We start from the raw sequence: 27,967 nt of genomic DNA, 5'->3' as shown, positions 1-27,967 counted from the left end.
CTCTTCTCCCTCCTCTCCTTGAATGAAAATGGCTGTTTCTTAAATTTTATTTTTGAATTAAATTATCGATGGACGCCTTGCTCTTTCTCCTTTCCGTCCCTCCTTTGAAAGCAACTGGAATGTATTTCAAGAGAAAGGCAAGCGATCAACAGAGCTCCATCAGGCAGAAGCAAAATTAAAGACGGGAAGCATTTGAACTCCTAATCTTTCATTGCTGACCTCAACGCAGGCACATTTAGGAATACAGATTGATCTGGATTTCACTCCTTCCTTCCTGCCTCCCCCCCCCCCCCGCAACTTCATAGATGCTGCTTAGATGTCACTAATCAAAATGTATTTATGCACACGCAGCCAACTTCTTTCGTGCAGAGGACTGCGGCTAAGAATTAAAAATGAGTTTGCTCAGAGGAGAAAAAAAATGTCCTTTCCAAGGTGCAAAATCCTGCTGGAGTTACTTCCCACCTGTCAATGTAGCTGTGACTAGCTCACCATTGGTGATGTTGCCGTGTCCTTCATTTGCTGACTCTTTAAAAAGCATCTTGGAATTGCAACCTCTCCTTTATCTGATCCACGCACTATCGTCTTGGGCAGTTTTTCTCAACCTTAGCTAGATATGTGCACCAACTCCCAGAATTCCCCAGCCAGCATCCTTTAAAACAGGGGTCTCCAACCTTGGTAACTTTAAGAGTTGTGGACTTCAACTCCCAGAGTTCCTCAGCCAGCTTTGCTACTTTCCAACGTAGCTGTGACTATTTCACAATTGGTGCTGCTACTGTGTCCTTAATTTAATTACGGTTGTGACTCTTTGAAAAGCATCGTGCAATTGCAACCCCTCCTTTATCTGATCCATGCACTATCGTCTTGGACAGTTTTTCTCAACCTTGGTGACTTTCAGATGGGTGGACTTCCAGAATTCCCAGCCAGCATCCTTCAAGATATGTACACCAACTCCCAGAATTCCCCAGCCAGCATCCTTTAAGAGCCTTGGTGGCGCAGCAGACTAAGTGCTGTTAAGTAACATCAGCTGCCTGCAATTACTGCAAATTCGAATTTCACCAGGCTCAAGGTTGACTCAGCCTTCCATCCTTCCGAGGTAGGTAAAATGAGGACCTGGATTGTGGGGGCAATAAGGTGACTTTGTATAAAAAAGAACACCGCTTAGGGGGGGCCAAAAGCCCTATTAAGCAGGTATATACAAAAGTATGAAGGCTATTGCTTAACGCAGTGTAAGCCGCCCTGAGTCTCTGGAGACGGGCGGCATATAAATTGAACCAATATAAATTGAAGCAAAGCTGGCTGAGGAACTCTGGGAGTTGAAGTCCACAAGTCTTAAAGTTGCCAAGGTTGGAGACCAACCTTGGATATGTGGATCAATTCCCAGAATTCCCCAGCCAGCATCCTTTAACATGAGTGGACTTCAACTCCCAGAATTCCCCAGCCAGTTAACTTACATTGACTTCCCACATGTCAAAGTAACTGTGACTACCTCACAATAGATGCTGCTGCATCCTTCATTTGCAAGGCTTACGGTTGTGACTCTTTGAAAAGCATCTTGCAATTGCAACCCCTCCTTTATCTGATCCACGCACTATCGTCTTGCACAGTGTTTCTCGACCTTGGCCACTTTAAAGACAGGTGGACTTCAACTCTCAGAATTCCCCAGACAGCCTTGCTTGTCCTCTTTCTACCTTTCCTGAAACTGCTAATCCCAGACATGCTGATCTCTCTCTTTTTACTTTTATCAGGATGATGCTGTTTAAGGTACATGCAAAGTCACTCACAGGCTGGATTATAGTTATTAGTGGGTTTTAAAAAATCAGCAAGTCTATCAGCATTTAAAGCAGCAGTCCAAATGGCAGAAAAGCAAACGAAGACTTGGGATATTCTTTGTTTTTCCAGCCAAGAACTATCCGGCACTCAATCCTCATTCTTTAAGGAGAAACTTCCTAACAAATTAACAAATTAACCAGTGGAACAGAAGTTGCCTCCAGAAATCGTGGCCGCTCCATCACTGGAGATTTTTCAGAAGAGACTGGACAGTCACTTGTCTGACATGGTATAGGTTCTCCTGCTTCAGCAGGGGGCTGGACTAGAAGATCTCCAAGGTCCTTCCAGCTCTATTCTATTCTAATCACTTAGACAAGAAGCAATGGGTGGAAACTAATCAAGGAGAGAAGCAAGTTAGAACTAAGGAGAAATTTCCTGACAGTTAGAACAATTAATTAGTGGAACAACTTGCCTCCTGAAGTTGTGAATTCTGGAACACTGGAAGTTTTTAAGAAGATATTGGGTAACCATTTGTCTGAAGTGGTGTAGGGTTTCCTGCCAAAGCTGAGGGTTGGACTAGAAGACCTCCAAGGTCCCTTCCAACTCTGTTATTCTCTTCTCTTCTCTTCTCTTCTCTTCTCTTCTCTTCTCTTCTCTTCTCTTCTCTTCTCTTCTCTTCTCTTCTCTTCTCTTCTCTTCTCTTCTCTTCTCTTCTCTTCTCTTCAGTGAGAACAATTAATCAGTGGAACAACTTGCCTCTAGAAGTTGTGGATGCTCCAACACTGGAAGCTTTTAAGAAGAGATTGGATAACCATTTGTCTGGAATGGTATGTGGTTTCCTGCCTAAGCAGGGGGCTGGACTAGAAGACCTCCAAGGTTCCTTACAGCTCATTCATTCTATTCAAAGCATTTGCAGCTGTCCAGATGGGTGGGCCGAGAGCAGGCAACCTGGATTTAGAGATACTCAAACATCTGACAGCATTAAAAAAAATCTGTCTACAATGATGCCTTTTGGAGTTTAAAAGGCCTTCAAAAGTTATTTATAGCCTTGTGCATTTGAATATAATAAAAAAGAGGATTTTTAAAAAACAAAAACAAAAAACTCAACCCAAGAATTTAAAGAGTAGCATTAAAACAACTGGCAATCATTGACTACTCCTTGCAAGCAGGCAGAATGAAGATGTGCTTCGGTCCACCAAAATAAAGCACATAGATGGGTCTTTCTGCTGAGAACCCCCCCTTCCCCCCTTCCTTGTCAGCTTGGCTTCTCTAAAAATGAGGAGCAGTGGAAAATTGTGGCAACGGGGACGTGTTCAGTTTCTACCAAGCTTCATCAACCGTCCTGCTGACTCCTCACTAGACTTAAATCTACCATCCCAAATATGCCTCTGGGCTGCACAATTTTTTGCATTCTCATGTGTTGGAATCAAGGCTGTGAGTCCCAATAGTCAAATTATCATTCATTCATTCATTCATTCATTCATTCATTCATTCATTCATTCATTCATTGGTTCGATTTATATGCCGCCCTTCTCCGGAGACTCAGGGCAGCTTACAATGCGTTAAGCAATAGCCTTCATACTTTTGTATATACTTGCTTAGTAGGGCTTTCGGCCCCCCCTAAGCGGTGTTCTTTGTTTTATACAAAGTCAGTTTATTGCCCCCACAATCCAGGTCCTCATTTTACCTACTTCAAAAGGATGGAAGGCTGAGTCAACCTTGAGCCTGGTGAGATTCAAACTTGCAATAATTGCAGGCAGTTGGTGTTACTTAACAGCACTTTAGTCTGCTGGCCACCAAGGCTCATTCCAGCCTTTCTGGGATTGCTGGAAAACCCACAATTGGGATAATGGACATATTAGATGCACCGATTCTGCGATTTCCCTAAGTGGATGTGACAATCTGTGGGAATGACCTTGTGTGTGAGAGAAGAGATGTTTCTAGGGAACAATCAGATAAGAGGCAGCCTAACCCACAGCTGCATAATGGGTGGAGAAAGAGGCTCAGGAGAGACCCTCCCTAGCTTCTCAAGCTGTAAAAGAGACAGAGGGCAATTTGTACTTTTAGACTTGCAAGGGTCTGTTAATGTAACCTCACAATAAAGTAGAATTAGCTTCTCTGATTAGAGATTGCTGTCTGATTTAATAAAAAGAAGGACTGGGGGTGACATCAGTGGTGGGATTTAAATTTTTCTACTACCGGTTCTGTGGGCGTGGCTTGGTGGGCGTGGCTTGGTGGTGTCATGTGACTGAGTGGGCATGGCCAACTTGACATCACTCACGGCAAGGCAGGGTGACATCGAATTGGCCATGCCCACTCAGTCACATGACCCCACCAAGCCACACCCAAGGAACCGGCAGAAAAGGCAGCTCCTGAGGCCTGTCCCTTTATGGTCCCCCCTCCCCCTCCCCCGCATCAGAGTACCTTAAAGGGACTCTGCAATCCGGCTGCCTTCCGAGCAGCTCCACTGCAATGCCAGTAACAGAGTAACAGAGTTGGAAGGGACTTTGGAGGTCATCTAGTCCAACCCCCTGTTCACGCAGGAGACCTGTACTAGGGATTCGAACTGCTGAACCTCCAACCTTTCTGATCGACAAGCTCAGTGTCTTAGCCACTGAGCCGCCTAGTCAAATGATAGCAGTCTTCCAGTATCTAAAGGGCTGCCACAAAGAAGAGAGCGTCAATCCTAGCAAGACAAACCTGGGGACAAAGGGAGGAGGACATCGAGAGGCAGGCGGACTTAAGGAAAGCTCCGCTGTTTCTGGCTCCAGATGCCATTAGACGTGTTGTTATTCCTACCAGCTATCTTAGTCAGTTGGAGTCAGCAAACCATGGAAAGCGTTTTTGCTCACACAGTGCCATGCGCTTCCATCAGCCGTCCTGTATGGCAAGTACAAAAGGATACCATTGACGGAAAGACTCTGTTCTGGCAGCTCAGGAGAGGTGGAGAGTGTGGGTCACATCCTCCTTAGATGTTCCTTTTACACAGAGATTAGGGGAAAAAAATAGGGGTGAAATGCTCCCGGTTTGGACTGGATCACCCAATCCGGTAGCGATGGAGGCGGGTGGTTCGGAGAACCGGTAGCAAAAATCCCCCCCCCATGCCCAGCTGAGGCACACGATCATCAGAGGCTTTATTTTTACTTTTAAAAGCATTTTTTCTACAACCTCTTTGGCCAAAAAAATGCTTTTTAAAAGTGAAAAAAAAAGCCTCTGATTATCAAATGCTTTCAAAAGGCTCTGACGATCCCAGCTGAGTTGCCTGATCAGCAGAGGCTTTTTTCTTTTAAATGCCTCTGACGATCAGGCAACTCAGCTGGGATCGTCAGAGCCTTTTGAAAGCATTTTTTCTACAACCTCTTCACCGAAGAGGTTGTAGAAAAAATGGTTTTAAAAGTTAAAAAAAAAATTGGCCACGCCCACCCAGTCACATTAACCCCCCCCCCCGACAAGCCACACCCACAGAACCGGTAGTAACAAATTTTAGATTTCACCACTGGAAAAAAAACATTTTCTGCCAATAGGTATTCTGGCCGCTCCGATACTACCTATCTTCAGTGGCTGCTTAAGGAAGAAAAGTCCATAACTACAGCACAGGTGGCCAGATTCTGCACAGCCGCACTGGGGATTCGTCGCAAACCCATGTCTTCTCCATCATAGTTATGTTATATAACATATGTGGCAAACCCTTTGCACTGCTCAAGTCCTTTCCCTTTTAGCGTTGAACCGACAATGGGCCGCACAGTTTATGGATTGTAATTTTAGTATATGGACCATGTATAATTGATAGACTGGATGTTATTATAGATTTTAAGTTGTTATTTATTATTTTATACTAGAAAATTTAATCGTATATTTACTAAGAGTTTTTATTTGTTCTGGTCCCTGGTCTAAGACTGTAATAAACTGATTGAATGATTATCTGATTAGAGGTTGCTGTCTGGTTTAATGATACAATAGCAGTCTTCCAATATCTCAGGGGCTGCCACAAAGAAGAGGGGGTCAAATTATTCTCCAAAGCACCTGAAGGCAGGACAAGAAGCAATGGGTGGAAACCTATCAAAGAGAGATTTTACCTGGAAATATGGTGGAATTTCCTAATGGTGAGAAGAATTAACTAGTGGAACAGCTTGCCTCCAGAAGTTGTGGGTGCTCCCTCACTGGAAGTTTTCAAGAAGAGATTGGATTTGTCTAACATGGTATAGGGCCGTGATGGTGAACAGATGGCACGTGTAGCCTAAGGTGACCAGATTTTAACATTGGTAAAGAGGGACATTGTGGGCGTGGCTTATTTTGTGGGCGTGGCTAGCTGGTCATGTGACTGGGTGGGCGTGGCTAGCTGGTCATGTGACCGGGTGGCCATGGCTATGTGTATAGGGTAAGGTGAACAGATTTTAACATTGGTAAGAGGGACACCATTGTGGGCGTGGCTTATTGTGTGGGCGTGGCTTGGAGGCCATGTGACTGGGTGGGCGTGGCTACCTGGTCATGTGACCGGGTGGCCATGGCTATGTGTATAGGGACTACTCAGAGGGCTGGAAAGTCATTTCTGACAGGTCCTCACACTTTTGACTGGTCCTCATACTTATGACCATCCTCACATTTATGCCCGTGCAGCATTCTTAACAACCATGTCACTCATTTCACAACTGCTTCTCTTCACCATGGTGATAAGATAGGGAAAAAAACGTAAAATGTGAGGACAGTCGTAAGTTCGAGGATTGGTCAAAAGTGCGAGGACCAGTCAAAAATAACTTTTTCAGCCCTCTGAGTAGTCCATATGCACAAAAGGACTAACCAGAGAGCTGAAAAAAGTCATTTCTGACAGGTCCTCACACTTTTGACTGGTCCTCACACTTATGACCATCCTCACATTTATGCCCATGCAGCATTCTTAACAACCATGTCACTCATTTCACAACTGCTTCTCTTCACCATGATGACAAGATAGGGCAAAAATGTAAAATGTGAGGACAGTCGTAAGTTCGAGGACTGGTCAAAAGTGCGAGGACCAGTCAAAAATAACTTTTTCAGCCCTCTGAGTAGTCCATATGCACAAAAGGACTAACCAGAGGGCTGAAAAAAGTCATTTCTGACAGGTCCTCGCACTTTTGACTGGTCCTCACACTTATGACCATCCTCACATTTATGCCCGTGCAGTATTCTTAACAACCACGTCACTCATTTCACAACTGCTTCTCTTCACCATGATGACAAGATAGGGCAAAAATGTAAAATGTGAGGGCAGTCGTAAGTTCGAGGACTGGTCAAAAGTGCGAGGACCAGTCAAAAATAACTTTTTCAGCCCTCTGAGTAGTCCATATGCATTAAAGGATTACAGCAATAGAGAGGGATGAAGGAATGGAAATTAGAGTAGGAGTGAGGGTAAGAGAGGGAGGAAGAGAGGAGGAGAAGGAGAAAGAAAGAGGAAGTAGGGAGGAGAAAAAGAGGGTGGGGGGAAGAGAAAGTAAGAAGGAAAGAAAAGAGAGAGGTGGTAGGTTTGAGGAGAAAGATTGCTGTACAATAAAAAAGATGAAAGGGAAGAAAGCCAACCCCAAGCAAATATAAAGATATTAAGATAAAGAATGAATTGTTAAACTTTAAAGAATAAAAGAGAACAAATATGAATAAATAGCAATAATTAGAAACACACATACAAACATACAATGTATTTTCTTTGAACAGAATATTTGGCTGGTTCACAAATTTAAACAGCGTTTAGTCATTTCAATTAAATTTACAATTTCTATATTTCCTTTTTGCCATATTTATTCCTCATCTATTTTTTTAAAAAACCAATATTACTCTTCATCCTCATCTCTAATCTTAATCAAATTCAATTTTTCCCTTCTATTCTATATTATACCCCTTCCCATTATCATCTATTTTTATATCCATCCTCACATTGTTTAATTATGTAATTATGTAATACAGTTGTTTAATACAAATTCAACATTTTAATATAAATCAATTAGTTATAAAACTATCTTTTTTGTATATTAATCAATATGAACATGAATATTCCAATTATTTCCATGCAATCCAATTTCTTACAAATCAATTAATTATATTTACCAATAATAATAAACCAAATAATTTCTCCCATATATTCCTCCGAACCACAACTTAACCATTTCTGCTTTCAACACAATATACAATTAATAGTATCTCAATTATTACAATTCCCTAGTTAAATACAGCTTTTTTTCCTTTGTGTTTTAAAATCTTGAAGTCTCCTCCTAAATTTCCCATTGTTTGCAGTTTTTCACCTACCTTTTTTGGGGAGGAAAAATAAAAATAAAAATAAATCTCTCTCTGCCTCATTTTGTCACGCTGCACCAAAGACCCTGGTTTCGGTTTCGGTTCTGAAGCTTAGCTAGGGGAAAAAAAAACTGCTTTACACTGATTGCCTGTAGGGCGGCCCTTTGAAGCCCCGGGCAAGAGTTTAAACAGTTTTTTTTTTCTTCTAGCCATCAGCTGGGGCTCAAGAAAAATCGGGACTTTTTTGAAACGCCGCGGGACGCGGGACAAATTGCTCAAAAGCGGGACTGTCCCGCCAAAAGCGGGACGTCTGGTCACCTTAGTGTAGCCATATCAGTGGGCACGCGAGCTCAGCTCCGGCGCGCATGCGAGCGCCGGCCAGCTGATTTTCGGGCCTTCTGGGCCCACCAGAAGTAGGGAAACAGGCTGTTTCCTGCCTTCAGAGGGCCTCGTGGGATGATGGGGAAGGCCCATTTTTCTCTCTCACCTGGCTCCAGAACATCTCTAGGCGGGCAAAAACGGCCTTCCCCACCCCCCGGAAGTCCTCCGGAGGCTGAAAACAGCCTGTTTGCCAACTTCTGGTCCCCGAATGGGGATGGGGAAGGCAGTTTTCACCCTCCCCAGATGCCTTGAGAGGCACTGGAGGCTGGGGACAGCAAAAAACGGGCCTTCCGGTCCCACCGGAAGTTGGCAAATGAGCTTTTTTCGAATTCCAGAGGACCTCCGGGGTGTGTGTGAGGAAGGCTGTTTTCACCCTCCCCAGACTTCTAGAAAGGCTCTGGAGCCTGGGGAGAAAGAAAAATGGGCCTACCGGGCCATCGTGTGTCAGGAGCGGGGGGGGGGTCACACATGCATGCACAGGGGCAGGGCGCATAGATCCCCCCATCCCCCCTCCTGGCATGCGATGGCAAAAAGTTTAGCCATCACTGGTATAATGTCTTGTGGACCATCCCCTATCCAACCCCCCCGCTGGTTCACCAAACCAGAAAGGTGTTATTCTGTTCTCCCTGGAAGGCTGTCATTAATCTTGCAGTTCTGAACGTACAAAACTTCCACCGTCTCCTTTACATTCTGAGAATTTAAGTGGTGGGGTGTCTTTTCCAAGCCTCTCTATCTGCCCATTATGAAGCTCTGGGCTATGCCTTCTCTTTTTTTCTGACCATTTCCTAGGCAGCATCTCTTCCAAGGTCATCCCCACACACCATTACCCTAGATAAGAGCCTTGAGATGGATTTGGGGTATGTTACTTTGGGTTTGGCTACTCTGGAGAGAAGAAGAATTAGAGGTGACACAATGGCAGCATTCCAGTATTTGAGGGCCTGCCACAAACAGGAGGGGGTCAAAGAGCCTTGGTGGCGCAGCAGACTAAAGTGCTGTTAAGATAACACCAGCTGCCTGCAATTACTGCAAGTTTAAATCTCACCAGGCTCATTCCCACAGATTGTCACATCCACTTAGGGAAATTGCAGAATCGGTGCATCTAATATGTCCATTATCCCAATTGTGGATTTTCCAGCAATCCCAGAAAGGCTGGAATGAGCCTTGGTGGCGCAGCAGACTAAAGTGCTGTTAAGTAACACCAGCTGCCTGCAATTATTGCAAGTTTGAATCTCACCAGGCTCAAGGTTGACTCAGCCTTCCATCCTTTCGAGGTAGGTAAAATGAGGACCCGGATTGTGGGGGCAATAAGCTGACTTTGTATAAAAAAGAACCCCGCTTAGGGAGGGCCGAAAGCCCTACTAAGCAGGTATATACAAAAGTATGAAGGCTATTGCTTAAAAGCATTGTAAGACGCCCTGAGTCTCCGGAGAAGAGCGGCATATAAATCGAACAAACAAACAAACAAACAAACAAACAAACAAACAAACAAACAATTTATTCTCCAAAGCACTTGAAGGCAGGACAAGAGAAAATGGTTGGCGAAGCAATCTAGAATTAAGGAGAAACTTCCTAACAGTGAGGACGATTAACTGGTGGAGCGGTTTGCCACAAGAAGTTGTGGGTGCTTCATCACTGGAGGTCTTTAAGAAGAGACTGGACAGTCACTTGTCTGAGAAGGTATAGGTTCTCCTACTTGAGCAGGGGGATGGACTAGAAGACCTCCAAGGTCACTTCCAGCTATTCTATTCTAATCACTTTCTCCAGTTTGTGACTATGCCCTGGCTTATGGGACAGTCTTCTCCTGATGGAGCCTCCTCCATTCCAGCAGGCCTCCCAGAATTCAATAACCCTCATTGTCCTGAGACAATGTCTCCGAAACCGGCTTAACCTGAGGATAACAAAGACACTTCCGCTGCCATAAATTAGCGATTCCCAGCTTAACGACTCTTCCTGGACTAATTGCCAGAGACTATTGTACATTATGGGAGTGCAACGCGACTAATACCTAAATATGCTTCAGTGATTATGGTGCCATCTCCAATAACCGAGTTGTTTAAATGTCATTGTGGAAATAGCTCTTTAGTGGGAGATGAAATGTTATTTCCAGAGTGGGCCAGCAGAACCTAATCGACCTTTGGGGGAGTTCCATTTCGAAACTCGGGGTTATTATTTCCGTTCTTAATGGAAGAAAATGTGAGGGAAGCCTCAGTTACAAGCTCCGCAGCTAATATTGAACAGTTGGAAGGGGTTAAAAAAAACCCAGAGTAGTCTTCCAATATTTGAGGGGCCGCCACAGAGAGGAGGGGGTCAAGCTATTCTCCAAAGGACCTGTAGGCCAGACAAAAAATAATGGATGGAAACTGAACAAGGAGAGATTCAACCTAGAAATAAGGAGAAATTTCCTGACAGTGAGAACAATCAACCAATGGAACTGAAGTTGCCTTCAGAAGTTGTGGGAGCTTCATCACTGGAAGCCTTCAAGAAGAGACTGGACTGCCATCTGTCAGAGATGGTGTAGTAGGGTCTCCTGCTTGGACTCCGGGGGATGGTAGAGGACAGGAAGGCCTGGAGGAATGTGGTCCATGGAGTTACAATGGGTCGGACACGACTTCGCAACTAACAAAAATAAACTAACTAGCTAACTAACTAAATAAATGTGAGCTGACTCTCAAGAAGTTGTCCAGATGTGACAACAGGGTGGCTGCGAGGGCCACAACACTGAGGACCGTCATAACCATTATAACTTTGAACTTTGGTCATTGAACAAATAGTTGCAGGCCAAAAACTTCCTGTGGCTAAATTTTATGTGTTGGCAATCAACGTTCACAACAGAGTGGGTGGGGATATAGACAAATAATCTAAAAAAATCCTCTTTTCTCTGTTCACACTATTACTTTCATCAGTGGTGGTTTACCGTGTACTTTCTTTCTCTAATTAAAGCTGCTCTAATCAATTTCTCAGCCCAATAATGCAGCAATAATTCTTCCCTTCTTCATTCCTAAAATCAAAATCTTAACTTCAGCTCTGAATTTCACTCTTTGCCTAAGCAATGTGCTATATCTATACTGCATTATATCCAGATGTTGTTCCAGAACCCATATGGAGCTGCCATTCTCCTCTTTGCATTTGTTCTACTGTAGTTGCTGTTATTTATTATTGTCTTGTTATTATTATTGTGTGCCAGTTATTACCAAAATAAAGTGAAGAACTTATTTATTTATGACTAAGTAACTTGGGCTTCAACCAGAACCAGCCTGACCCAAAACAATGATTTTCAAAATTTTGCAGAGTTTGAGACTTGTTTGTTAAGAAAATGTTCTAGAATTTCAGATCGAAAGACACATCGCTAGTGACAGAAAACTGTCTATGTAGATATTATCTTTTTTGTTTATTGGTTTGTTAGTTTTTAGTTTAGAATATAAAATAATAGAGTTAGAAGGGACCTTTGAGGTCTTCTAGTGAAGACTCTGGCTCAAGCATATTCCATTCTGGACAGTGGTGAAATCCTCCCCAGTTTGCCATCAGTTTGCTACCTGTACATGCGTGGTGCTGCCAAACTCATACTATGCACGTGCATACCCAGTATGTGCCCAACACACGCTGTGCGCGGAAAAAGGAGGCTTGGGAAGGTAAGTAGAACAGCAAGGGGGGGGGACAGTTGTGCCGCGTAATTTAGATTCACGCAGGATTTCCTGCTTTCTAGCGATTTTAAATTGCGCAGCACAGCTGATTGTTGGAAATACCGGTTCGGACCAACTGTTAGCTTTTTTTTACTACCGGTTTGCCAAACTGGTAGCTTTTATCACTATCGGTTTGCCCGAACTGGTGCAAACCGGTAGGATTTCACCACTGATTCTGGACAAATGGCTGTCCGGTCTCTTCTTGAAAACGTCCAGTGATGAAGCACCCACAACATCTGGAGGCAAGTTGTTTCACTGGTTAATTGTTCTCACTGTTAGGAAGTTTCTCCTTAGTTACATCATCATCATCTTCATTTAACAGCCCCATCATCCCCTGCAGGGTGGAGTCTGGGCAACTAAATGGAGCTAGCAGAGTGTTTTCATGGCCGGATGCCCTTCCTGTCTCCAATGCGGAGTTTTGTTCGGCAGATATATTCTCAGTGTGCCCAGACTTCTTCTTAGTTACATGCCATACGGTAAATAAATAAATAAATTTCTCCTTAATTTGTTGGTTCAATTTATTTTATTGGTTCGATTTATATGCCGCCCTTCTCCGGAGACTCAGGGCGGCTTACAATGCGTTAAGCAATAGCCTTCATACTTTTGTATATACCTGCTTAGTAGGGCTTTCGGCCCCCCCAAGCGGTGTTCTTTTCTTTTATACAAAGTCAGCTTATTGCCCCCACAATCCGGATCCTCATTTTACCGACCTCGGAAGGATGGAAGGCTGAGTCAACCTTGAGCCTGGTGAGAATTGAACTTGCAGTAATTGCAGGCAGCTGGTGCTATTTAACAGCACTTTAGTCTGCTGCGCCACCAAGGCTCTTAGGTTGGATCTCTCTTTAACAAGCTTCCATCTGTTGCTCCTTGTCCTGCCCTCAGGTGCTTTGGAGAATGGGTCAACCTGTCAGACCTGGAAGTCATCTTTTCACAAACCCCCCACTCTTCTCTCTACGGATGCTCAAGGAAGGATCTTGAAAACAGTTATCATGTCACTCCTAGCACTTCTCTTCGTTAGACTAGACATACCTAGTTTCCTCAACCATTCATCACACAGTTTAATCTCCCCATGCCTTCTCTTCTTATCCCCAGATTTTTTTTTTTAATTTGATTTATATGCCGCCCTTCTCCAGAGACTCAGGGCGGCTTACAATGCATTAAGCAATAGCCTTCATAATTTTGTATATACCTGTTTAGTAGGGCTTTCGGCCCCCCCCTAAGCGGTGTTCTTTTTTATACAAAGTCAGCTTACTGCCCCCACAATCCGGGTCCTCATTTTACCTACCTCAGAAGGATGGAAGGCTGAGTCAACCTTGAGCCTGGTGAGATTCGAACTTGCAGTAATTGCAGGCAGCTGGTGCTATTTAACAGCACTTTAGTCTGCTGCGCCACCAAGGCTCTTAGGTTGGATCTCTCTTTAACAAGCTTCCATCTGTTGCTCCTTGTCCTGCCCTCAGGTGCTTTGGAGAATGGGTCAACCTGTCAGATCTGGAAGTCATCTTTTCACAAACCCCCCCTCTTCTCTCTACAGTAATCAAGGAGAGAAGCAACCTAGAACTAAGGAGAAAATTTCCTAACAGTGAGAACAATCCACCAGTGGAACAACTTGCCTCCAGAAGTTGTAAATGCTCCAACACTGGAAGTTTTTAAGAAGAGATGGAACAGTCGTTTGTCTGGAATAGTATATGGCAGTGATGGTGAAACTTTTCAGCACCAAGTGCTGAAAAGGTCGCTCGAAAATGTGACGTGCACACCAGGGGTGAAATCCAAAATTTTTCCCTGCCGGTTCTGTGGCCATGGCTTAGTGCGCGGGGCAGGGGAAAGATATTGCAAAATCTCCATTCCCACCCCACTCTGGGGCCAGCCAGAGGTGGTTTTTGCCTATTCTCTGAACTACTCAAAATTTCCACTACCGGTTCTCCAGAACCTGTTAGAACCTGCTGGATTTCACCCTGTTGCACACACGTGCCCTCGTCACAGCTGCACTCCAGAAAAGCTGAACTTCCAGGTCCTAGCATGCATGCGCACCAGATGATCAGCTGGCCGGCGTGCATGCATGCACCGGTTTTTGGCACTGTCGCACGCGTGAAGGACAGCTGATCGTCACATGCGCATGCGTGCCGGAAACCTGGAAGTCAAACAGGCAAGGTGGTGCGTGCTGGGCAAAATGGCTTTGCGTGCCACTTTGGGCATGCGTGCCATAGGTTCGCCATCACGGGTATATGGTCTCTTGCTTGAGTAAGGAGTTAGACTAGAAGAACTCCAATGTCCCTTCCAACTCTATTCGGTTATTCTGTTAAGATGCAAAAACCAGAGATATTTATTTACCACATTTGGAAATTTCCTATCTTCGTCAGAGAGAGATCATTCCATACATCGTTCTACATGAGTTCTTGTCCTCCCTTTCTTTGTATTGATCTATGTTGAATATTTTTTTTTAAATAATATGATAGTTTTAGACCTTTTCAAGTACTCTGGACGTTTTAGTGCTCTCTTATATTGTGTAAAACTGCCGAGAGTTGTTTTTTATTGCCGTGGGATATAAATGTGATAAATAAAAGAGAAAGTGTTTGTGTTGTTAAGAAGTGGGCTTTTATGACTTGTGGTCTGTTCTCCACTTGACCCTGAGTAAACTGGAAGGACTGTTTTTCCCCCTCAGACCAGGGGTGAAATCCAGCAGGTTCTGACAGGTTCTGGAGAACCAGTAGCAGAAATTTTGAGTAGTTCGGAGAACCGGCAAATGCCATCTTTGGCTGGCCCCAGAGTGGGGTGGGAATGGAGATTTTGCAGTATCCTTCCCATGCCATGCCCACCGAGCCACGCCCACCAAGCCACACCACACACACCAAGCTACGCCCACAGAACTGGTAGGAAAAAAAAATTGGATTTTACCACTCCCTCAGACTCAAGTGCAATTTGAGAGAATCAGATTAACAGATTAACAGAGCTGGAAGGGACCTTGCAGGTCATCTAGTCCAACCCCCCGCCCAAGTAGGAGAGAATCAATTTACTTGATCAAGATTCTCAAATAAATTGACTTCCACATAACATATCTAATTTTCGAATATCTATTTCCCTTGTCATAATTTTATAATAACCCAAAGGCTGAGAAATTTGTTGTATTTTAGAGCTTCTAAGTCCGTGATGGCGAACCTATGGCACGTGTGCCACAGGTGGCACATGGAGCCATATTGGTGGGCACGGGAGAGTTGCCCTAGCTCAGCTCCAGCACGCACGCATGTGCTGGTCAGCTGATTTTCGGGCCTTCTGGGCTCACCCAGGAGTTGGCAAATGGGCTGTTTCCGGCCTCCGGAGGGCCTCTGGGGCGGTGGGGAAGGCTGTTTTTGCCCTCCCCAGGCGCCTAGAAAGCCTCTGGAGCTTGGGGAGGGTGATAAACGGTAAATTGTAAATTGTCTTCTACTAGTTGTTCTCAGCTACTTCATTAGGGATATAATCCATCCTTATCTAATTATGTTTGCTAACCTGGTTATGTGTTCGGTTAGAACTACATTTGTTGGAACCAGAAGAAAGCGGACCTGGATGCTTTTGGGATAACTGCCAAGAGTAAGCTAAGCATTTCAGAGCAAACGGAGAAGGGTCACTTCTACCTGTGGATTCATTTGACGCAGTGAGATTTACCTCGGTACTTAAAGAGAATGCTTAATGAAAAAGGGGAAAAAAACCTACAAGGATACAAAGATGTGTTTTTGGGTCGGTGTGTGCATATGTGTCAGTCTGTATATATACACACAGAAAGAGAGGCATACATATAAACATACATACAGTATATACATATATATATACAGAGACAGAGAGAAAGAAAAGGAGGGAGAAGAGAAAGAGGAAGTGAGGGAGGGAGGGAGAAAAGGAAGCAGGGAGGGAGGAAGTTAGGAGGAAGGAAGAGAAGGAGGGAGGAGAGAAAGGAAAGAAGGGAGGGAGGAAAGGAAGGAAAAGAGAAAGGAAGGAAAAGGAGCGAGAAGAGAAAGAGGAAGGGAGGGAGGGAGAAGAGAAAGAGGGAGAAAGAGGAAGGGAGGGAGGGAGGAGGGAAGAGGAGGGAGGAAGAGAAGGAGGGAGGAGAGAAAGAGGACAGAAGGGAGGGAGGAAAGGAAGAAGAGGAAGGAAAGAAGGAAGAAAGGAAAGGAGGGAGGACAGGAAAGAAAGGAAGGATGGGAGCGAGGAAGGAAGGAAGGGAACAGAAAACGGAAGATACAAATATATTTTTCAAAGGGGCTGACATGTACAAATACTACAAACGAAGGGATGCCTAGCATAGATTTAATGGCACATGGCAGCCCTGACATTTGACTACAACAGTTTTTTTTTCATTCTGCAAGAGAAATTACTTTGACCTAATAAACTGACTCTTTATTTCTGATGGTACATTCACAGATGGCTCACCACTTCATATTTTCCTTTTTTCCCCCTGCCTCATTCTTTTAGAAACAAGAGTTAGAATGTAAAATGTTAACTATTTGGCTTCCACATAACATATCTAATTTTTGAATGTCTATTTCCCTTCTCATAATTTTATAATAACCCAAAGGCTGAGAAATTTGTTGTATTTTTAGAGCTTCTAAATCCGTGATGGCGAACCTGTGGCATGTGTGCCACAGGTGGCACATGGAGCCATATTGGTGGGCACGCGAAGCGTTGCCCTAGCTCAGCTCCAGCATATATGCATGCACTGGCCAGCTGATTTTCGGGCCTTCTGGACCCACCAGAAGTTGGCAAACGGGCTGTTTCTGGCCTCCGGTGGGGTGGGGAAGGCTGTTTTTGCCCTCCCCAGGCTCCTAGAAAGCCTCTGGAGCCTGGGGAGGGCGAAAAAACAGGCCTACCGGGTCCACCATGCCATCAGATGCCAAAAGCGGGAGAAGCATGGGGGGGTTGTGTGTGCATGCGCGGGGGGGCAGGACACATAGAATTATGGGTGTGGCCACGCACACGTGCGACCACCCCGTACTCCCCCGCTTTTGGCACGCGATGGCAAAAAGGTTAGCCATCACTGTTCTAAGTCTTGACCCCCCAAGTCTCTCCAAATTAAGTATCACTGTCCTGCTTGATCCTTGCTGATATTGTTATAAGAGCAATCAGAAAAAGACAGCTGCTCTTTTCACAATTTGCTTCGCCTTCATCAAAATTTTGGACCTTCACTCTGTCAAGCTTACAGAGAAATTAAAAAGTGCTGAAAATAACATTACTGACAAAATTTGGAAGATTTTTCAAATTCCTGCTTATTAAATTAAGAATTGAATCCCTGGACACTGAATTCCTGAATCCTGAGAAACAGGATTCCTTAATTCTATTTCCCATCATTATTACTGGAGTGTAACAAGCCTGAACAATGTAGTTGTCATATGTGCAAAAAATGGAAAGATACATCAATTCTCACAGTGGAAGGATGGATGGATGGAAAAAGTGATGGAGTTGGCAAAATTAACCATTTTAATGAAAGAAAAGAATGTATTCAGTTTTGTATCTAGTTGGGAACTGCTTCTGGAGTTTCTGCTCAAAAAAAAACAAAGCAAAAATGAAATTTTTGACTTGGGGTTTTGCCAATTAGGTTAGTTTGCTGTTATGCAAATGAATTCACTAAATATATGAAAGTAAAAAGCTAAAGGTTGTCACTTTATTTTGCATTTTACTGCGTCAAAAATGTTGGAAGTCATTGCTTTCTTCCTCTTTCCCCCTTCCCTGTTTCCCCATTATCTTTATTTTATTTGTATTTTATATTATGACAAATGACAATAAACATTTAAAAAAAGCAAAAGTACAATAGTCAAAATAGCTGAAAAATTAATTCTGACCTCAGAGCATTTCATTCCCAGAAAACAACTTTGCTTGGAATCATCTGCATATTTCTGGCAGTTCTAAAGCTTGGAGTGACCCTAAATTACCAGCATTTGCTGAGAACACTGTTCAAAAGAGAGCATATAAACACTACAATAAAAAATAATAGCCCAGGCTTAATAAATTGTTGATAAGATAGGCAAAAGACTTTGGATAGTGGATGTGGCAGTACCTGGAGACAGCAGAAGAGAAGAGAAAGAACTCGAGAAGATAATAAAATTCAAAGACCTGCAAATAGAAATAGGACGACTGTGGCAAAAGCAAGCCAAGGAAGGACCAATAGTAAAAGGGGCCTTGAGTGAAACCCCAAAACATCTGGAGCACCACAACATTGACAAATTCACCATCAGTCAACTGCAAAAGGTGGCTTTTACTCAGAACAGCTTCTTATTTATTTATTTATTTATTTATTTATTTGTTTGTTTGTTTATTTATTTATTTATTTATTTATTTATTTATTTATTTATTTATTTATTTATTAATTATATTTCTATACCGCCTTTCTCCCATAGGACTCAAGGAGGTGTACAGTCAAGAAAAATATAGACACACAAACATCATAAAATTGCTAATTAAAATTATTACTTAGTTTGGTCAATTAAATAAAACCCAGAATTAGATAACATTTTAAAAAAATCATTCTTCTTCAACTGATTGCTTTATTCAAACAGGACAATATATTTAATTATGTTTTTCATTTGGATATCACTTCTGGATTTTGTGCTTGTGATGGAAAAAAAAAATAAAACTTTGACTTTAGTTTTGCCGATTTGATAGATCCGTTGTTATAGAAATGGTGAGTTATGTACTAATGTATAAAAGTAATAAGTTGAGGTGGGAATGTTATCTTGTACTGTGCTAAAAAGAGTTGGAAGTCAACTCTTTTTTCTTCTTTCCCTTGTACTTCATATTTTCTTTCCCCCTCTCTTTTTCCTTCCCTTAATTTCCTACTTTTATTTTTCTGTGTATTTTATATATTGATAAAACAATTAATGTTGTGAATGCAAGAACAGCTTCTTCTTCTTCTTCTTCCATGTCTAGATCAAACTTTAAACTGCCAGAATGAAGCTACTTTCTTGGCTTTGTCACTGGCCAAAAATAAATCATTATTGGTACATGTTTCTGGTAGTAGTTGAGATACCAGTAGATGGGCTGGGCTTCGTGTCTCTCAGAACAGCTTCCATCCTGTGATGTTATCTGTAACACCTTCAAACATCTGCATCTGCCTGTCCTAAGTCCTTGGGAAGAACTCAACAGGCAGGCAAAAATGCCAAATCCAGTTTGAACAACATCTAGCTGACTGTGCAACAAACAACAACAACAACAACAACAATAATAATAATCGCGACCTGGCCATCGAAACTACATGGCTATGGATGTGTTGTGGCTCCGTTGCCTGAGCCTGGGCTATCGACAGATGCAGACTCTGAGAGTGAGGGGGAGGAGTTGGCAAGGCCTCCCTCTCCAGGACCCTCCTCTCTGGCAATGCCTCCGGAGGACACAGAAGGCCAAACGATAGGCTCAGAGCCAAGCACATCCCTGCAGCCACAGGTGGACAGCGATGAAGAAGATAAGTGCTGGCTGGACCCGCGACAGAGGCGCAGGGAGAAGCGTGCACAGCAGAAGGGAAGGCGTGCCAGAGATTAGCTGAGTCACTGGACCACACCCCACAGGGTATAAATGTGGGTGTGGTGGCCGGTTCAGTTTGTGACGAGCAAAAACTGGAAATACTCCATGATCTCTGTGTTACTGGACTTTGCCTGCTTTATCAGACTGCATTTGGACTAATCCTTGTATTATTGACACTCTGCCTGTTTTATCGGAATGCTGCAGTCCAATCTTTGTTTTGTGTGAGTAAAGTCTGAATTGGCAGCTAGCCACTGGGTTGCTGCCAGCTTTATTATCAAAGAGTTTTGTCGTGTGGCTTATTAACTCCGGGCCGTCTGTGGGGATGTGTGCGTGGAACGGGGACAGAACAGGATGAAACATGTAACAATGATACCCATTGTCATTGGGGCACTTGGTACCATGTCCAAGAATTTTATAAGATACATCAGTGAATTGCAGCTTCCTGCAATAACACCAGCGGAACTGCAGAAAACTGTGATACTTGGAACATCGTACATCTTAAGAAGGTACTTGGTTGATACCTAGGAGGCTGGCAGCAACCCGTATCAACCATTAGCACCAGTCAATGGTATCTGTGATGCATTTTTGAATGTTCAGTTGACTGAGTTTTCAATGAATAAAAACAATAATAATAATAGAAGGAGGTCAGGACTTACCATGTATCCTGGTCCACAGGTGCATTTCCCTGTGATGCTGTCACAATCTGCTCCATTTTGACAATGGCAAACAAGACGACAACTTTCACCGTAGAACCCTGGCGCACACGTTTCATTGCAGTAAAGGCCTGCCCAACCAGCTTTGCAATTGCATTCGCCAGACAGAGGATGGCAACTGTCAAAAAAAAGAGATCCGGGATTAATCAGCTATTCCGCCAGGAAGAAAAGCAACCCCAGCAGGTCCTCAGAAGCCAACATCTGACCCAATTAAATGTCGCACAGGGTTTTTTTTTTTTTTTTTGCTTTAATTTATATGCTGTCCTTCTCCGGAGACTCAGGGCGGCTTACAATGCATTAAGCAATAGCCTTCATACTTTTGTATATTTTTATACAAAGTCAGCTTATTGCCCCCACAATCTGGATCCTCATTTTACCTACCTTAGAAAGGATGGAAGGCTGAGTCAACCTTGAGCCTGGTGAGATTTGAACTTGCAGTAATTGCAAGCAGCAGATGTTAATAAAAGTGCATTAGTCCACTGTACTACAGGCTCTTACAAACGTTTACAAACGTTCCAGCTAAAGAAACGTGCAATCTGTCAGAAATAAGAAGACGGCCGGTGTTTCTGTGGCACCAAAAGCTCATGAGAAAAATTAACCAGGAGCTGGGAGTGAGACAGGCTTCTTGTGAAGAAGAGCCTTGGTGGCCTAGCGGACTAAAGTGCTGTTAATTAGCACTTAGCTGCCAGCTGCTTGCAATTACTGTGAGTTCAAATCTCACCAGTCTCAAGGTTGACTCAGCCTTCCATCCTTCCGAGGTAGGTAAAATGAGGACCCGGATTGTGGGGGCAATAAGCTGACTTTGTATAAAAAAGAACATCGCTTGGGGGGGCCGAAAGCCCTACTAAGCAGGTATATACAAAAGTATGAAGGCTATTGCTTAATGCATTGTTAGCTGCCCTGACTCTCTGGGGAAGGGCGGCATATAAATCGAGCCAATAAATAAATAAATAAAATAAGGAAGAACATCACCATGCTGAGTGGATAGGAAGGGCAATGAAGAGAAATCTGCAAAGAACCCAGAATCAGAATAAATAGTCAGGTCCAATGTCGGTGGAGAAAGGTTCAGGAGGAAAAGTCTACGGGATCATGGTTATTTGTCCAAAAATCCTGGAGATAGGATGCTGGGATTAATTATAAGGAAACCAAGTCTCTTTGTGGTCCACCTCTAGGACCCAAAGCATTGTTTTGGACAGAGAAGGCTTCCCCTATTCAGGATGAGCAACATCTGGCAAGATCATCTTTGGAATTTGTTATCTTGGTTAACCTATAAGGCTTTATAAAGCGGTACTACTTGCAACGCGCTCTACATGGGGCTACCCTTGAAAAGTGTTTGGAGACTACAGTTGGTCCAGAACGCAGCTGCGTGAGCTGTCGTGGGTGCACCTAGGTACACCCACATTACACCAATTCTCCACGAGCTGCACTGGCTCCCTATTGGTCTCCGGGCACAATTTATTTATTTATTTATTTATTTATTTATTTATTTATTTATTTATTTATTTATTTATTTATTTATTTATTTATTTTTGAATTTCTATACCGCCCTTCTCCCTGAGGACTCAGGGCAGTGTACAGCCAAAATTAAAAAACATGCAGGACAAATATTAAAAAACAATTAAAAGATATATAAATTTGGCCCAATTAAAACTCATTACCAATTAAAACGTTTAAAACATTTAAAAACAATTAAAAATTTCATCTTAAGCCAATTCAAGGTGTTGGTTATTACCTTTAAAGCCCTACATGGCTCAGGGCCAGGTTATCTTCGAGACCGCCTTCTGCCGCATAGCTCCCAGCGACCGGTAAGATCCCACAGAGTTGGTCTCCTCCGGGTCCCGTCAGCTAAACAATGCCGGCTGGTGGGTCCGCAAGGGAGAGCCTTCTCTGTGGCTGCCCCAGCTCTCTGGAACCAGTTACCTCCTGAGGTCCGGACCATCCCCACCCTATTGGCCTTCCGGAAAGCGGTGAAGACCTGGCTCTTCCGGCAGGCCTGGGGCTGTTGCTCTCGCTTTGTGATCTTACGAGATCCGGCCATGATTGGTGTGAATGGGTTTTAATGTTTTTAATGTTTTTAATTTTTAAGTGTTTTTACAGTGATTTTTTGAGTGTATTGTGAGCCGCCCTGGGTCTTTGGAGAGGGGCGGCATATAAATTGAATAAATAAATAAATAAATAAATAAATAAATAAATAAATAAATAAATACTAATATTTCATGTGATCTTGATGCTATCCCTCTGTTAATGCAGCCTAGGATTGCATTGGCTTTACTTTGGAAATGCAAGCCAGAATTATAAAGTCCTCAGGAAAAGTTTTACTTGGCTGGCCTAGTTTCTACCCCCACACCCCCTACTTAAGCTATCAACGGAAGAGCTAGCACATAATGTTGTGCCTAAAAATTACCAAGTTCTGTAGCTGTCTCATGCTTCCTCGAGTAACTAATTAAAACAATTAATCAGCTTAATAAAAAAAAATAAGAAAAGTTTCCAACTGACACACTCTTTGAATTATATGTTCCTCGGTTCACACCTCTTAACATTTAGATGAAAACTCATAAAAACAGCCAGTGCCTCCTCCCACCTCCGCTTCTATTAATCTCCGTGGAATGAAAACAGAAAATGAAAAAGGCAAAGTAATAGTTTAGTTTCTCTGGTTTTGCGTTTCTTCCTTGTGGCACATACAACGCTACGTTTTCAAGCAACTTGGCTCCGCAATAGCTAAATTAAATCTTTCAAAAGTAATAGATGTTTCTTGCAGTCAGAATCCGTATATTACAATTCAACCAAACACCACTTCACCTAGTAAGCATTTCTCCTGCAAGGCGGAGCCTTTCATCAGAATATAAAAGGTTAGGCCTTTTAAAAACAAATTACCAACATGAAATACGGCTATTTTATGAGTGGCACAAAGTTTTATTCCCCTAAATAATAAGCATGCAAGAGACAAACAGCAAGAAGAACAGAATTAAGAGCCAATACGCCATTCAGGAAAACCTAAAGGGTATTTTTTAATCTCACTCTCTCTGTCTCTTAAAATCTATATTTCTGGCCTTCGGTAATATTCTGTCTCAGCTCATATCTCCTGACTCTGAATCTTATCCTTCTCTGTGCAAATCCCACTTATGAGATTCACTGAGGAAAGTGAAATTGATTCAAAACAAGTTGTGTCTCCCTCGGTCTCTATTTTTCTTTTTAATTCAGCTCCAGCAAAGCATCCACTCCTGATACAAGGTTAACTACTAAGACTGTATTACTATTCTTCTTCTCATCCTTACTACTACCTATCTCTTCCCGTTTGTGGCTATATCCATGTTGCTTGTATCTTTACAACTTATATTGTTTTTATTGTTTCCTAGTATGATTTGATTGCTTATTAGTATCCTATGACTATCACTAAGTGTTGTATCTTATGATTCTTGATGAATGTATTTTATTTTGTCTTTATTTACCCTGAGAGTATATGCACCAAAGACAAATTCCTTGTGTGTCCAATCACACTTGGCCAATAAAGAATTGAATTCTATCCTATCCTATCCTATCCTATCCTATCCTATCCTATCCTATCCTATCCTATCCTATCCCATCCCATCCCATCCCATCCCATCCCATCCCATCCCATCCCATCCCATCCCATCCCATCCCATCCTAGGTGTCGACTGAAGACTTTAGCTTGGAATTAATCTAAGTGGAAACTCGTTACTCATTGATAATTGGTTCTGGGAGGCACGATGAGTACCAAACAACTTTTTCCCATAAGGAATACTGTAGTAAGTCACAAGGCAGTCGACAAGTTCTAGCTTGAGTGTCGAGTACCAAACAACGAGTAATGGGACAAGATTTTCGTGTCAAAATGCATTGAGCACAGGTTGTCCTTCGACTTATGACCACAATTGAGCCCAACATTTATGTTGCTAAGCAAGACATTTGTTAAGTGAACTGCGCTCCATTTCACAACCTTTCTTGCCACTGTTGTTAAGTGAGTCACTGCAGTGGTTAAGTTAGTAACATGGTTGTTAAGTGAATCTGGCTTCCCCACTGACTTTGCTTGTCAGAAGGTCACAAAAGGGACAGTGCAACCGTCATAAATATGAATGAGATGCCAAGTCTCTGAATTTTGATCACGTGACCATGGGGATGCTGCAAAGGTCATAAGTGTGAAAAATGGTCATAAGTCACTTTTTTCAGTGCTGTTGTAACTTCGAACGGTCACAAAAAGAACTGTTGTAAGTCAAGGACTACCGGTACCAAATTTGATGAGTTTCAAAGCAGTTGAATACCAAGGTACACACTGTACAAGAAATCGGATCCAATTTTGGACACTGGTATTATGTGCCTTGCCTATGATGATTAACAGATTAACAGAGTTGGAAGGGACCTTATAGGTCATTTAGTCCAACCCCCCGCTCAAGCAGGAGACCCTACACCATTTCTGACAAATGATAATGCCACGGTTAGACTGGAACCCAAATCCTTACAGACAGATGTCCTTTGAGAAGGTCATAGGTCCTTCATCTTTTGGTACCTCCTTGTCTTGAAACTTAACGAGCTGAAGCAGAGTTCCTTGGAAAGTTAAACCCTGAAATGCCAAGACAAGGCATGAAAAATACATCTATGGATCCATGGCTGCCACTGTCTCTTCTGTCCCCCGAGGACCAAGATAAGGCTGAGCGGAATGACAGATTTTATCAGTTGAGTGACTAGACTCATTTATTAAGAGCTGCAGATACCATCTGGAGACAAGACTGTTTCAAGGCAAGAAAGCAGGTACAAACAGATAGGAAGTTCAAAAGAAGCCAGCCTTGAATAGAAATCTGGCTAGATCTGAAGCATACAATGCAAATATTATACTGGGGGAATAAATGCTAAGAAGGTCGTTTATTCCTATATCAAATTTGAAAGCCCTACCTAGCCTTCGTTAAGAATGCAATCCAAACTTCAGGTTTCCTTAACGGATGCAACAATTCATGAAATGAGGGTAGGGAAACTCTGTTATCCCTTAAGTACACCAGGCAAACTGTCAAGAAAGGCATGTCTGGTGAAAACCTCTGGAAAGGTTTTAGAAACAACTGAATGGAAAACTGCTGGTGACCTTCTACCGCTGCACTATAGAGAGTATTTTAACTTACTGCACCTGTGTATGGTTTGCCAATTGCACAGTGGCAGAGAGGACAGCGCTCCAGAGGGTCAACGTCATTGCCCAGAGGATCATTGGCTGCCCTCTTCCCTCTTTGGAAGAGCTTTATAGCTCCCGCTGCCTTAAGAAAGTTCAAAACATTCTTAAAGATCCATCTCATCCTGGGCACCCTTTTTTTTTGAACTATTACCATCTGGCAGACGGTACAGGATAATAAAAAGAAGGACAAATAGGCTGAAAAACAACTTCTATCCCAGGGCAGTAATCATATTGAATTCTATGGTATGGTGCAATATCGGGTTTTCAATTTCAATTATATAGAATGTAAGGGATGTATGTTTTTATTTTTATAGTTCTAATGTACACTGAAGCGTGCGCGCTCCCATTGCAAACCGGTAGTAAAGGTAAGTAGAACCCACCCCTGCTACGGAGGAATTTCCTGACACTGGGAACAATTAATAAGTGGCTTGTCTCCAAAATTTGTGGGTGCTCCATCACTGGAGGCTTTTAAGAAGAGACTAGACAGGCATGTGTCCAGAATGGTATAGAGCAGTGATGGCGAACCTTTTCAGCACTGAGTGCCAAAAAGGGAGTGTGTGCACCTGGGCCACAACCCAGAAGAGGAGCTGCCCAGGGCTCATGCGTGCGCCCAAAAATGAACTTCTGGTTTTAGCTACTGAACTTCCGGTTTCAACCAGCTGCTCTTCCGGGTTTCTGGCATGCATGCACACATGACAATCAGCTGGCCGGCGCGCATGCTCACACAGGAAAATGGAAGACCAGCTAATCTAGTTTCCGGCACTGCCACGTGCAAAAAGGCCAACTGATTGTCACGCGCCAGAAACCCAGAAGAGGAACAGATGACGCCATGCGTGCCAGGCGACATGGCTCCGTGTGCCACTTCAGACATGCGTGCCATAGGTTCGCCATCACGGGTATAGAGTCTTCTGCTTGAGCAGAGGGTTGGACTAGAAGACTTCCATGGTTCTTTCCAACTCTGTTATTCTGAATTCTGTCCGTAATGCAGAGAATTTTATATGCTGCTTCCTGGGACCAGTATTCAAGATACTAGTTAGTATATAAAGCCTGGGACATCTGAAGCAAATATCTTTTGGACTGCTATTCCAATAGAGACTGTTGATCTTACTTGCTTAGATCTTCAAGAAGGCATATTGTAGGTCCCTCCATGAATATATTCTACACGGATAGATTTCCCCTTTCCCCTTTGCAGCGACTACATAATGAAACGATTTTCCCACTGAAGTTGAGCTTGGCTCTTTGTTAAAGAACAGTCTGAAAATCTGTCTTTTTATCCAGGCTTTTTCAGTCGAGAGGGTTCCTTTTACCTGTTAGTTTGAATCATTTTAATTGTTATATTGGATTTTAGCTTGAACGCTAATTCTCTCGGTGCTTTGAGCTGCGAAACGAGAGTGGGGCAGCGCGTACTTTTTCTTACATGAATGAACACAATGAGAGCGCAAAAATCAGTTTTATCAGGTGAAGCTACAGTAAATGGACATAAAGGCTCATGTCCCTAAAAATAAAGTTGAGATTATGAAGATAAGCAGTTCATAGCATCAGGATGTGTGGCAGAGGTTGGCTCCTTCGAAATGAACATGCATCTAACAGTTGTTAAGACTTCTCCAACAGAAAATTAGCATGCATAAGTGCAAAACTGAGAGGGAGAAATGTGTCATTGAAGAACTGGGATTATTTTTCTACTAACGCCCTTTCCTTTCCTTTCCTTTCCTTTCCTTTCCTTTCCTTTCCTTTCCTTTCCTTTCCTCTCCTCCTTTCCTTTCCTTTCCTTCCCTTCTTCCTTTTTTCCCTTTCCTTCATCTCTTTTCCCTTTCCTTTCCTTCAATTCTTTTTCATTTCCTTTCCTTTTTCTTTTTTCCCCTTCCCTTCCCTTCATCTTTTTTTCCTTCCCTTCCCCTTCTTCCTTTTTTCCCTTCCCTTCATCTCTTTTTCCTTTCCTTCCCTTCCCTTCCCTTTCCTAGCTAACCTTCTCCTCTCTGATGGAGAAAACTTATTGCCTGTGTCAGATGATCTGGCTTTAGCAAAAGAACTTGATTTTATTTGATTTGTGGAGCCAAAGGCATATAACTAAGGCACCAATCATACCACCATCTTAAAGGGAATTTCAACTCTATAATCTTTGAGACAGGAGCTTAATTCCAAACAGAGTTGAGTGATTTCTGTTAAAACTTCTACCTTGCTGTTTGTCTCCTGGTTGAAAGGGGTCACTTTGGAATGTAAGTCTGGAACGGCAGAAAAGGTCAGATAAATTATAAATGCTTGTCTGAATTGGGGTTGAGAGAGTCGAGCTATTCTGAAATAATCAAATATGGCAGAAATGGAAAAGAGGCTCAACACAAGAATGATCACTTGCAGAAGATCGGAAAGAGTTCACCAACTTTTATGAATGTACAAAACTGCCTAGTGCAAAGTAAAAGAACAACAACAAAGCTCCGTTGAGCTCAGACATCCATCAGATGTCGAGAATGCCCGTCTGTTGAAATCCCCCTCTACCTGTTGACCAGGTGGTGCATCCA

At 42.9% G+C, this 27,967-nt stretch overlaps 1 protein-coding gene across 1 annotated transcript in view; it reads right to left on the bottom strand.

Annotated features, from left to right (window-relative positions):
• The window catches only part of MEGF11 (multiple EGF like domains 11), a 478,493-nt gene that overhangs the window by 179,725 nt on the left and 270,801 nt on the right, over window positions 1-27,967 (bottom strand). The window contains exon 7 of the mRNA XM_070953314.1: window positions 20,222-20,396. Coding sequence (XP_070809415.1) covers window positions 20,222-20,396 — 175 coding nt within the window. The remainder of the gene's footprint in view (window positions 1-20,221; window positions 20,397-27,967) is intronic.

The sequence above is a fragment of the Pituophis catenifer genome, unplaced genomic scaffold (genome assembly GCF_029215685.1).
Source record: "Pituophis catenifer annectens isolate HBS135680 unplaced genomic scaffold, rPitCat1.0.hap2 SCAF_14, whole genome shotgun sequence".
In the NCBI taxonomy this organism is placed as follows: Eukaryota; Metazoa; Chordata; class Lepidosauria; order Squamata; family Colubridae; genus Pituophis; species Pituophis catenifer.
This window is presented reverse-complemented; position numbering and strand designations above follow the sequence as displayed.